Source organism: Peromyscus californicus, unplaced genomic scaffold (assembly GCF_007827085.1).
Source record: "Peromyscus californicus insignis strain IS unplaced genomic scaffold, ASM782708v3 Scaffold_8__1_contigs__length_139910024, whole genome shotgun sequence".
Lineage (NCBI taxonomy): Eukaryota > Metazoa > Chordata > Mammalia > Rodentia > Cricetidae > Peromyscus > Peromyscus californicus.
Window position 1 is genome coordinate 84382755 of NW_026294606.1, and position 12745 is coordinate 84395499.

At 46.4% G+C, this 12745-nt stretch overlaps 1 protein-coding gene across 1 annotated transcript in view; it reads left to right on the forward strand.

Moving 5' to 3' along the window:
* Pcnx2 (pecanex 2) overlaps nt 1-12745 on the forward strand; it is a 165562-nt gene that overhangs the window by 76704 nt on the left and 76113 nt on the right. Inside the window, exons 16-19 of the mRNA XM_052728899.1 lie at nt 501-610; nt 2124-2220; nt 10131-10223; nt 11090-11240. Coding sequence (XP_052584859.1) covers nt 501-610; nt 2124-2220; nt 10131-10223; nt 11090-11240 — 451 coding nt within the window. The remainder of the gene's footprint in view (nt 1-500; nt 611-2123; nt 2221-10130; nt 10224-11089; nt 11241-12745) is intronic.

Genomic DNA, 12745 nt, shown 5'->3' on the forward strand with positions numbered 1-12745 from the left:
GTGTCTTGAATTCTTGCAGGTAGTCCTAATTGCTCTGACTAAGATGTCAGAGGCTCTGGGGAATGTAGCTCAGCTGGTGGAGTGTTTGCCTAGTGTGTGTAAGGCCCCAGCTTCCAACCTCATCACTTCCCAATACCAAGTGTGGTGGTGCATGCCTGCAATGTCAGCCCTCAGAAAGTTAAGGTAGGAGGACTGTACGTTCAGCAGCACAGCGAGTTTGAGGCCACCCTGGGCTTCGTGAGACCCTGTCTCCGAAGCCAAAACCAACCCAACAAAAAAGGTGGCGGTGACAGTTTTGCTTGGAGGACATCATCCTGCAGCGGCTGTTGGCACTGTAGCTGCTGGAATGCCCCGGCCCCACACCCCTGCTCACACAGGCAGCAGCACAGCACACACCACGCGTTCAGTACCCGATGCCGGACAAAGCCCAGTGGGTCACTCACTCTGGGGGACGGAGGCCAGTCACCCCAGTTCTCAAGCAGTCTGCCGTCTTTCTGCAGGAACCGTGGAGCACACAGCACATCCCGGCACTGTTCTCAGCTTTCTGCGGCCTGCTGGTTGCGCTGTCTTACCATCTGAGTCGGCAGAGCAGTGATCCATCAGTGCTCCTGTGAGTCACTGTCCTGTGTTCCCTCTGTGTGTGTGTGTGTGTGTGTGTGTGTGTGTGTGTGTGTGTGTGTGTGTGCGTGTGTAAATGTATGTCCACATGTATGTGAATATAGAAGTCAGAGATCCACCTCAGGTGCCATCCCTCTGGTGTGGTTCACCATTTTCTTTTGAAGAGTCTCTCACAGGCCTGGAGCTTGCCCATTAGGCTAGGCTGGCCAGCAAGCCCCAGAGATCCACCTGTCTCTTCCTCCCCGGCACTGGAACTATAAATGTATAAACCCCCTCAGAATTTTTACATGAGTTCTGAAGATTGAACTCAGATGTGACAAGCACTTTACTGACTACACCACCTCCCCACTTCCCATGATTCCCTCTTTCCCAGGCTGTGGGTGTACTTCCCAAAGCCCTGGTGGCTCACCAAAGTGGAGATGGCCATTTGGTGCCCTCTGCTCTTTGATGCTTGCTTAAGCAAGCTGGTTGTGCACTGGATTGGGGCAGAGAAATGCAGGGTTGACCTGAAATGATCGAAACTCACGGACAAACTGCCAGCCAGCCTCTGCCTTTGAACTGTGCATTTGCAGGGAGGCTCACAGGTAGCGGGGTGGACTTGTTTGGGAGTGCCACAGGAAAAGCTATAGTCACAGAGCCTCCACTTGGAGGTCCCCTGTGGAGAGCAGACCCACATCCTTGAAAGGATGCTTATGGTTTATTTTGTTTCTTCTTGTACAACCAGCATCTTTGAACTTTAAAATGAGGTTTCTGTCAAGGCCTTAAATGATGTCTATCGTAATCTCTGGTCACTTGAAGTATAGATCTGTTTCTGGGGACTGGAAATCCTCTGAACAATGTCACAGTGTGTATCGGACATTGATAATAGCATGTCCTATAATTTGACCAAACTTACATAACCTTTTGACTTAAGATAACTCACTTGGGAGTCAGAGATACTGAAGTCTTAGGCTGTTAGGTGCATTAGGTTAAAAGGCACAGAAAAATGGGGAGATGTGGGAAAGTTAAACATGGTTTGCATGATATTTCATGTCAGCTATGTGCCTGGATGGTTGCCTTCTGCTGGTACTACAGGTGAGGATGCAGCCCAGTGGGTTAGAGGAAACAGGAGATCCCTAGATGCTGGTGGTTAGAGTACTGATACCCTTAAAATGCCTGGCCACTTTTGTCAGGGTGAAATTTAAAAATTGAAACATGGGTCAGGGAGATGGTTCAGCTGGGAAATGGGATTGGGCAGCCTGCCTTTGATTCCCAGAGCCCACAAAATGGTAGGAGAGAACTGATTCCACAGAGGTGTCCTCTGACCCTCACGCATGTGCCCACCACCATGCACACATCATCATCATCATCATCATAATAATAAATGAATTTGAAATGAAAACATCCTCAGGATCTCCTGAGTGTCTCCTTTCTACTGTGATTTTGTAATGAATTTGGTTTTTCCCCTTGTGGGCCTGAGACACATACTTTAAAAAACAAAACCCTTTGTGTCTTTCCACTCTTAGGTCCTTCATTCAGTGCAGATTGCTTCCTACATGTTTGCATCAGAACCTGGAAGAGTCGGCCACAGACCCTCTCCCTCAGAGGATGAAGGATTCGGTGGTAAGACCTCGGCATGGCAGCTCATCTCTGGTTCCGTCAGTAGCGACAGTGAGGGGATGAAGGAAGGACACACGGACACACAGGCAGGGAACCTGGAATCAGGTGGGAGCACAGCAACCTGGAACCTCAGTGTGTTTATCACAGGGGAGGGGCGAGTTAGTCTCCGGTAGGAGGTCTCTGTAGATGAGAAGTCTCAGCCTGTAAACTTCAGGATGAAGGAAGCCACGGTTGCTGGCATTTGTACACACGGATCAGTCATTCAAAAACACTGATAATCAAGACTTCCCAGGAAGTCTTTTATAATTTGTCATGGGTCAACTGGCCCGTGACATGGCCATTGACATGGTCACTCAGAGCTTCCTCCACTCTCCACATGAGCCAGCATGCCGTGTTCCTCAATGGCTTCTGCTTTGATTTGAGTTCCTGCCTTGACTTCCCTCGGTGATGGACAGTGACCTGAAGTGTAAGCCAGGTAAACAGCCCTGCCCCAGGTGTCTCTGGTCAGAGTGTTTTGTCACAGTGACAAAGGGCAAAGCAGGACAGCATCCAAGGACATATCAGTGTGAGGTATTTAATAACAGAGGAGACGCTGCTGGAGTGTGGAGCTAAGCGCTAAACATGAAGGAAGACACCGGCATTTCGAGCAACACATAGAGCCTTCCTGTGAATGTTGGACCAGGGGTCTTGGGACAGGACTTATCCCCTACCCCTCATAGATATCTAAGAAAGTCTATGTTCCTGAAGTCTTCCTTAATGTTATGACTAAGGGTGATGTGTCTCTATTATCTCGTTTATTACAGTACAAGCAAGCTAGGAATCACAGAGTAATATGATGATAAATTTGCCCAATGGACGCTGATAGCATGTCATCAGTGCAGTTAGATGTGACAAGTTACTTGTCGCTTTCTTTGCTTTTCATGGCCTTTTAAGAAAATCATTTATACATTTATTATTGGGATGAGAGAAAGGGTGCATGTGCCACATGTGCCTGTGGAGGTCAGAGAACGAGCTTTTGGAGTTGGTTCTATGGTTCCACCTTTGTATGGATTCTAGACTTGAACTCCCATCATCGTGTTAGCCTGGAGGACACCTGCACCCTCTGGGCTCTCCCACTGGCCCCCAGTTTCATGTTCTTGTATAAGCTTTGTCCACTGGAAACTGTGATGTGTTAGTGATGTAATAAGATGTTTGTGCTCGTCTTTCTGAGGAATCCCTGTCTAATCATAATATTTTCAGGGGGTTATCACATCCATTTTCCCAGGCTGGTTATCTAACCTTTGCTGCAAGTTAAAAATCCTGCCTGATTGGGTTTCTCCAGGTCTCTGCTCCCCTTTCCCCTCGGTCTGTATACCTCTCTCCTTCTAACTTTGGTTTGTGGGAGAAGCTCCGAGGAACTTCATTAGATAGTGGCATTTACACAGCCCCCTCACTCCCTGTTTTGACTCATTTGGCCAGAATAACTACCAGGTTATTCTGTCCAGGTTTTCAAAGACTGCACATGGAGAAACACTGATGGAGAAAGGAGATGCCTGTGTGCTTGTGAGTTTCTGCAGGAGCAAGATGGGATGGATCATGCACACAGAGTCACCCCCAAAATTTACTCAATGCGTAATGAAGCTTTGAACTTTTTCCTCATGGTTTGCGACATTCTTTTTCCATGTGCCTTGTGCACATAGCCTTTCTGGGTTTTGCCCCACCTCCTCCTGTGTTCATCATTCTCAAAACTCCTAGTCAAGTTTAGAATTGATATTTTCATTATATTCAATTAATATGAACCAATATGAATACATTTTTAAAAAACCTCTTATTATTGTGTATAAAATTCAGGCAACTTCTTGTAAACCATTCATTATAGGGTCTAGGTTTTTCTGGTTCCCTCTCTGTCTAGATCTTTAGGCTGTACAGTGTTAGGATAGCTTCTTACACTGCTCTTCAGGAAAGAAGCCTGGGGTCCTACCAGAAATGCCACAGTAGGGCTGGGGAGGTAGCTCAGCTGGGGAGGTAAAAGCATAAGAACCTGAGTTTGATCCCCAGAACCCACATATAGAAGCTGGGTGATGCTGTGCATTTGTAAACAACCCCCACCCCATGCACACACTGGGGAGATGGAGACAGGCCGGTCCCTGGAGCTTGCTAGACAGCCAGTGTAACTCACTTGGCAAACTCCAGACCAGTGAGTGACTCTGTGTCAAAAACAGGATGGATGGCTGATGAAGAATAACACCTGAGGTTGATGTCTAGCTTTTACACACACACACACACACACACACACACACACACACGCACATCCCCCCCCGCTCCTACAGGCCACAGCCAATAAGAAATTTTAAATGCTTAATACACCAAGAACAAATGTATCTCTTGGTTAAACATACATGAATTTACCATTAAAATGGGGGAAATTATCACCCCTGGATATCCTGGTTTAACGCTTGAAATGGTGAAAAATGTAGCTAAGGGGCCTTTTATAAAGAGCACGTACAGAAAACCTTATTAAAGTCAAGTATGATTGCTAGAAGGACCCACAGATGCCAGCACAGGAAAGAAAATGTGGACAGCAAGAGCACGTCAACAAGCCCCAAATAACCTTCAAGAGCAAAACCAGGGCTCACCCAAGCTCACAGTGGTGCGGAGCCCACGATGTGGTAATGGGGCTGACCGCACCAAGATGCGACACAGAAAGGATGTGGGGCAGCCTGTTCAAATGGAGATGAAGCTCCCACTACAGTCATAGCTAGACCGCCCCCAACTTGGAGTGGAAGACTGAGGTTTATCAACTGCAAAGCCTTTTAAAATATTTTTTTGTGCTTAATCCAGTTCAAAACATTCCCAATGGAATCAAATTCACCGCACTGGCCAATGATTGCAAGGTTTATTTAGAAAAAAAAAAAAATAGCAGCTCATCGTGGAAGAAAGACTTGAAAGAGATGGATGAGAAAGGGGAATTTAGGGCTTTGAGATTTAAGAGTCTATAAAAAGGCTGAATCACGAGGAAAAAAGAGAGAGGGAGAGACCCTTCCAAGATCAGAGTGGGATTAGCACATCTGAGGAAGGCAGAAAGCGGGCCCGTCAGTCATGAGACTACATTGTGTGAAAATTCAGTGTCACAACCGAGAATCGATTATCCGACGTGTGGCATTCAGCAGTGGGAGAAAGAAGGATTTTTACCTGCTAATCCTTCAATAGACACCAGGGTGTGTCACAAAGGGATTATAGTTTTAGGAAGACAGGAGGGAGAGGGGGCAGAGAGGAAATCAAACGGGGTCCTGCCCACCTGGCACTGAGGCAGATAAATCATCAAACTTGCTGATTAAAGTGAAACAATCTGAATCAAATACGTCCCCATTCTTATTAAGAAAAAACAAAAACAAACAAACAAGAAGCCTGAGAGAAGAATAAAGGTGAATTTGGACAAGTAGGGAATTAAAGTAAGCAGGACAGGGCGCTCTTTGTTCAAGGGCATCAGGGAGAATTTGACCCTTGATTTTCAGCTCTCACACAGTGGACCGAAATCAGTTCTGGAGCTGCATGGTAAGGTGTCCAGTGAAAGGCCACCTACCATCAGGGGACACTGAGGTCTACACAGTTAGGGTGAGAATCAAGTATAAGAGATCAGTTTAATTGTCCTCACTGTCCAGAAAAGGCAGGAACACCTATCCACTTCCTTGTTGACTTTAGCTGCAAGAGAGATCCTCATCTTCATGGATCTGCAAAACCATTTCAAACACATGGGCTGTAGGAAAAGCCCTCACTTAGCTGGGCGGTGGTGGCGCACGCCTTTAATCCCAGCACTCGGGAGGCGGAGCCAGGAGGATCTCTGAGTTCGAGGCCAGCCTGGTCTACAGAGTGAGATCCAGGACAGGCACCAAAACTGCACAGAGAAACCCTGTCTCAACAAACCAAAAAAAAAAAAAAAAAAAAAAGCCCTCACCTTATGAGCTTAGTTAGCAGTGACCCTTGGCGGAGGAGACATGTTCTTCTAAGGGAGACAAGCTTGGTTTTCCCAGTATTCACAACTGCATGTAACTTCAGCTCCAGAGGACCCTACAGCCTCTTCTGGCCTCTGTGGGAGACTGCACATAAGTGGCACACTCACAAAGATACACAGAAATTAAAAATTAAAAAAAAAATCTTAAAACGTGAGCATTTACAAATGACAAAATAAAATCAGACTCCTGTGTCACACCATACATCAAAGTCAAACCCACTGAATTCCAAACCCAGAGGTGGGAGAATGGGACCTGAGGGCCTGGAGACCCCCGCTCTGACATTCTCTCCTCCCTGCCTTCATGATGTCAGCTGCCTAGGAAGGAACAGTTTCAAACAAAACAAAAAATTGAATCCATTACTGCCTCATAAATTATCAGATTATGCCTTTTTATTATTGTTTTAAGTTATAAAGGAGGGGCATAAAGAAAATGTGACCCAGAATGGGGGGCGGGCAATTACTTGCAATGAAGACGCCCTAGACTGCACAGCCAATCCCGTAGTCAAAATTAATATGTCCTTGGGAAGCTATGGAACTTCCAGGACACATACCCAGAATGCAGAAGGCTTATAATTATTTTAGAAAACAGTTTAGAATTTTTCTTTAAAAGTTAAGTCCCAGCTGGGCCTGTGGTGGTGCACGCCTTTAATCCCAGCACTTGGGAGGCAGAGCCAGGCGGATCTCTGTGAGTTCAAGGCCAGCCTGGCCTACAGAGCGAGATCTAGGACAGGCACCAAAACTACACAGAAAAACCCTATCCTGAAAAACAACCACCACAACAAAGTTAAGCCCCAGTGTTCCATATAAGCCAGCTGTTTACCCCCAGATGTTTAGACAAGAAAAAAAAGAATGCACATTCCTAGAGGTGTATCATGAATATCCACAGCAGTTTTATTTAAAACAGTCAAAACTGGGAACACGCTCAAAGGCCTATCCACATGTGAATAACACACTGTGGTATATCCTGCAAAAGAATGCTTCTCAGCAACAAAGAGGAATGAGCCTAATAGACAATAACCGGGGACAAACATCAGAATAATTATACTATATGTGGTGGTTTAATAAAAATGACCCCCACAGGCTTATATATTTGCATGCTAAATCCCCAGTTGATGGACCATTTGAAAAGGATTAGGAGGTGGGACATTGCTGAAGTATGTGTGTCCCTTGGGGTAGGCTTTGTGGTTTCAAAAGCTCATGCCTCTTTCTGCCTGCTGCCTGTGGATAAGGATGCAAATCCCTCAGCAACTGCTCCTGCACCATGCCTGTCTGCTTCCTGGCATGATGATCATGGACTAGCCCTTTAAAACTGTAAGACAGCCCCCAATGAAATGCTCCCTTTATAAGAGTTGCCTTGGTCACAGTGTCTCCTCACAGCAACAGAACAGTGACTAAGACAGAACAAAAGAAGCCAGATCAAAAAAATAAAAGCACCCATTATGTGATTCCATTTATATAACATTATGAAAATGAGATCAGACTGTAAACATGGAACCGATCAGTAATCCTACAAAGAGAGTGTGAAGAGAGGGACAGAGTGGGCAAATGCCAGAAAGGAACCCCCAGAGTCAGTCAATATGTTAATCTACATTTTAGTCATTAAATTAAACAATCAATGGTGATGGTCTTTTGGAGGTAGGTATGTGTCAAAACTCATCATGCTGGGACTGGAGCGATGCCTTAGTGATTAAGAGTACTCATTGCTCTAAAAGAGGATCCAGGTTCAATTCCCAGTACCCTAATGGCAGATCACAACTGTCCATAACTCCAGTCCCAGGGGATCCAATGTTGTCTCCTGGCCTCCACAGGCACCAGGTATGCATACATGCAAGCAAAACACTCATATCCACAGAATAAAAATGAATAACCTTAAAATATCATCAGGCTTTACATTTTGAATACATAAATTATACCTCAACAATGCTGTGTCAAACTTAGAGTAAGAAAAGGAAATGGGTGGAGAGAGAAGTTTGTAAGTAGAGAAAGGCTGTAAAATGATTTGTGTTTCCCAGAAGGGACATTCCCATCTGACAAGAACCATAGTGCCAGCTGGCCTGAGGCACAGTGGGAGCGTGCTTGCCTAGCACACACAAAGTTCTGGGTTCATTCCCTGGCACTAGGTAAACCAGGTATGGTGGTGCATGACTGTAATCACAGAATGTGAAGGGTAGAGACAAGTTCAAGGTCATCCTCAGCTATAGAGCAAGTTCAAATCCAGCCTGGAATAGGAGAGCCTGTCTCAATTAATTAATTACAGTATTGCTCTAACATGCCGTCCAACTTGGGAAAAGAATGAAAACAACTTGTGCTCATGTTTGCCCTTCCCCTAAGAGAAGGACAATGCAAACTTACCTGCCCACCGTGGTACTGATGGCCCACTGTTTACCCTTCAAACAGGAAAACTGGTCAATTAAATATGACACAATTTTAAATCAGATTACTTGGTAAAACATTTGTCTTCCCAATGGGCAAATATTTAGTAATTTTGAATGACAAACTCATGCCAAAGAAAAACAGAAAAAAGTCAACCATCTTTACAGCCAGAAAATGCTCTGCATGGCAGACTTGCCCTCTGGGGAGGGCTGGTATCTCACAAGTGTGAGGAATGGCAACAGGCCCTAGACAGACTTTCTTAGGCTTCAACATCAGATTTCCCTTGATGGAGATAAAGCTAAAAGAAATCAAATCTCAAATCATTGTTTGTCCTAATTAGTTTTAATAGTCAACTTGACATAGCCCTGGTTACCTGAGAAGGGAGTGTAGACGGAGGAATTGCTGAGATCACATTGGCTTGTGGGGCTGTCTTTGGGGATTGTCTTGATGGTTAATTGACATAGGAGGGCTTAGTCCACTGTGCGCAGCAACATTCCCTAGGCAGGCGGGCTAGGCTGTAGAGGAAAGCTGGTTAAGCAGAAGCTTGTAAGTGAGCCAGCAAGCAATGTTCCTCCGTGGTTTTTGCTTCCTGTTCCTGCTGCTGTTCCTCCTTGACTTCCTTCAATGATAAATTGTGTAAGGGCAAATCCCCCTGGCCCGGGCTGCTTTTGCTTTTGGTCACTGCAACAGATGGAAACTAGAGCCGTGCACTATCACTTTGATTCCTCCTGTGCTTAGTACTTTTTGACTTACAAGAAGGAAGTTCAGAACAGGTGAATTAGGTACATGGCATGCAATGGTGTAGGGGTTGTGGTCTTCCTGCACCATCCCGTTGATGTAACCACTCCGCATGGATGGTCTCACCCACTACGCATGGTCAGTGTCAGGGCTCCAGCTCTACGTGTTAACACGGACATTGAACTAGGGGTGTGGTAGGGAAGAAACTACATAAGTTTGAAATTTAAAAATCAAGAAAAGAGAGTCAGGTCGGGTGACGCTCACCTGCAGTCCCATGCGATGTGTGTATTTAAGTAGGTGGAAATGTGGTGGTCTTTTGTTTGTTTATAGATCTGATGGTTGAATGAAAATGTACAATTAGTGTGGTCCAACGTATAAGAAATATGTGCAAGGCTTCTGTGTGGTGTCCCCAGGCTGTAGATGTGTTGACACCCAAGGCCACCCGGGACCTCATAGAGACTGTTAGCATCAGCCCTGCTTTGTGAGGCTCTTTGAGGGAGGTCTGTGGGGACTCTGTGTGTCCCGTCTGAGTTTGTGGAAAGGGACCTTAGGCTTCTTATGTGTAGACACCTGTGTTCTTCTCACGGTAGTGCATGTATGCTAATCCAGTAGCACCACACATGCCTCACTCTTCCTGAGATGTCCACAGTGGAAGCCGGTGAGCAAGCTAGTGAACGATGCTTCTGGGGGATGGGTCTGACATATGGAAGAGCAGCATGTGGAGTGTTGGTGTCCTGCCCCTGACTCACCTGGTGAGGACTGCTGAGGAAGCCAGACAGAGCTGACCTCCCTGCCAACCTTCTCTTTCCAGAAGGATGTCCTGCGATCAGATCTTGTCGTCTGCTCAGCAGCTGCTGTCCTCTCCTTTGCAGTCAGCGCCAGCACTGTCTTCCTGTCCTTACGGGTAGGTGTCCCCAAGGCTCTGTCCTCCCTTCCTGGTCTCTTGGTGGAGGTCTATGGAATGAGGGCAGAGGGGCAGAGGAGTTAAGGATCATGCACACTGAGAACTATGTCCAAGAGGAAAGTTGGGCCACCCCCCGCCTTGTGTCACCCTGGGGGAGGTATTTTGACCCTAAGAGTGATGGAGCAGCTTGTACTCAAGGACAGTTGTTAGTGTGATGGGCTGGGAACAGACACCAGACCTCCGTCAGTAGAGAGAAAAAGTTGCTGTGTCTGGGATGAGATGGAAGTCACAGTGACAGGACCATTTGGACATTTTTACTGAGAACAAGCACAAAAAAGGGCCACATGGGACCCTACCTCACAGTTCTTATAGAACGCTGCTGCCTCTTCACAAATGTGGGGCACGCACAGTCACGTCTTCCCAGGGCATTCTATCATCTGTGTTCTCTAGCTCTTCCATAAAGACATCGGGGGATGCCTTCCAGGGGGCAGAATTCTCCCATCCTTTTCCAGGGGTCACTTCCTCACCATGTTCTTAGCAGCTCTCAGCACATAGATATTCCCAGGAGAGGGGAAGAGGGCTGGGGACACGGCTCAGTCCGTAGAGTGCTTGCCTGGCATGCCTTGTTGGCCAGCTAGACTGCGTAGTGAATTCTAGGCCAGTGAGAGACTGTCTCACAAAACAGGATGAATGGCACCTGGTGAATGACATCCAAGATTAGCCTCTGACCTCCTCATTCATACATGTATATGTACACTTGCATGCACATAACATGCACACACATACAAAAAAAACAACCAAACAAACAAAAAGCAGCAGGGAAAGGAAGGAGTTTCCATTGACCCTGATCTCTTCCTCCTTTGCAGCCTTTTCTCAGCATCGTGCTCTTTGCCCTGGCAGGCACGGTGGGGCTCATCACCCACCATCTGCTCCCTCAGCTCCGAAAGCACCACCCCTGGATGTGGGTTTCACACCCTGTGCTCAAGAGCAAGGAGTGCCAGCAACGGGAAGCCAGAGGTCAGTATCCCCGTCTTGCGAGGGACAATGATGTGGTGGACACCCTTCTCGTGGCCCGTGTGCATAGCTCCATGAGTGTGCTCAACGCCACAGTGCCGCATGCTTCAAAGGACGCAGGGTTCACTGCGTGTTTGCCCATAATAATAAAAGAGAAGGTCAGTGCTTCAGAATCGAGGTGTTGCCCAAACCAGGCTGGTCAGGTGGAATAAAAAAGGAAGTCTGTCAAATAAGGTGCATATTCTGTTAAAATAGTCACTGCTTACTGATTTCATAGGAAAATTAGCTTCCGTTGTTCATGCTTGAAGGTTATAATTTTGGTTTAATTGACTGGCCACTAATGAGAGCATCACCTCATACTCAACCATGAACTATCAGGCTCTGGATTACTGAGTTTCCATGAACTAGCTGTGTGTAGACAGCAGGTGTGTCTACATGGGTTGACCTAGCAGTTCCCATGAGAGAAACAGCTTGATGTAAGCAGCAGCTTCAGAGCTTCAGATAAGAAATAACATTTCTTCTGGAAGCTGCGGGTGTGGCTTACTTGGTGGAATCCTTGCCAAGCATGCAAGAAAGTCTAGGTTTAATCTCTAGCACCAAATAAATTGGGTGTGGCGGCACATGCCTGAAATCCCACCATTTGAAGGTAGATGTAGAAGGATCAGAAATTCAAGGCCATCCTCGGCTATATAGTAAGTTTGAGGATAGCCTGGGCAACAAGATCCTTGCCTCTAAATAAAAATAAATTTTAAAAATGTATTTTTTTGTCTAGATAGGAATTCTTGATATTTCTTGGTGAGTTCCCTTTTGCTCTGCAATTTCTCGCTCCGTGCATGAACAGATGGAAGAGAGACTGACTTGTTCCTGTTTTCAGACATTTAAAATGAATTCCCAGTCAATTTTAAGCCATTGAAATTGCCTAGCACTGCCCGGTCTGCACAGTCACTCAGGCTACTGTGACCTCTTGGTTACCAAGTATTCAATTGTGCCTTTCAGACACCAGGTGAGTGAAGGCATCGAAGGACTCGAGGAAGGTTCTAGATTTAACAGCTTCAGTGGTCTAAGGTGCCAAGAGAAAAAATGAAAAAGTAATGAGAAGAAGGAATGAGGGGGCAGTGAGTGCTGGTGGCACTGTCCAGCAGAGACAGCCTGTGGCAGGGGATGGCTCTGGGCGGGGACCGGAAGCTGCCAAGATTGTGAGCCATACGAGAGGAGAATTGTGGGTAGTGAGTGAAGTAATGTGTCCAAAACCTGTAGCTTCAGTGGACAATGAAGGATGGAACTCAGGCTCCAGTTCCCATGGCTCCTCCCCAAAGCAGAGCCTGGCCAAAGGGTCAGCAATCTCACGTGCTCCTCGAATGCAAATCATCGCCATTGGACAAAGATGCAAAGTGGGAAGACAGGAGCGGTTCCTTTCTAATGGTCCATTTCATAGATGGGATGGCTTGTAGAGAATAGTCCTGGTTTGCTTTCTGTGGCTGTGATAAACACCAGGACCAAAAGCATCT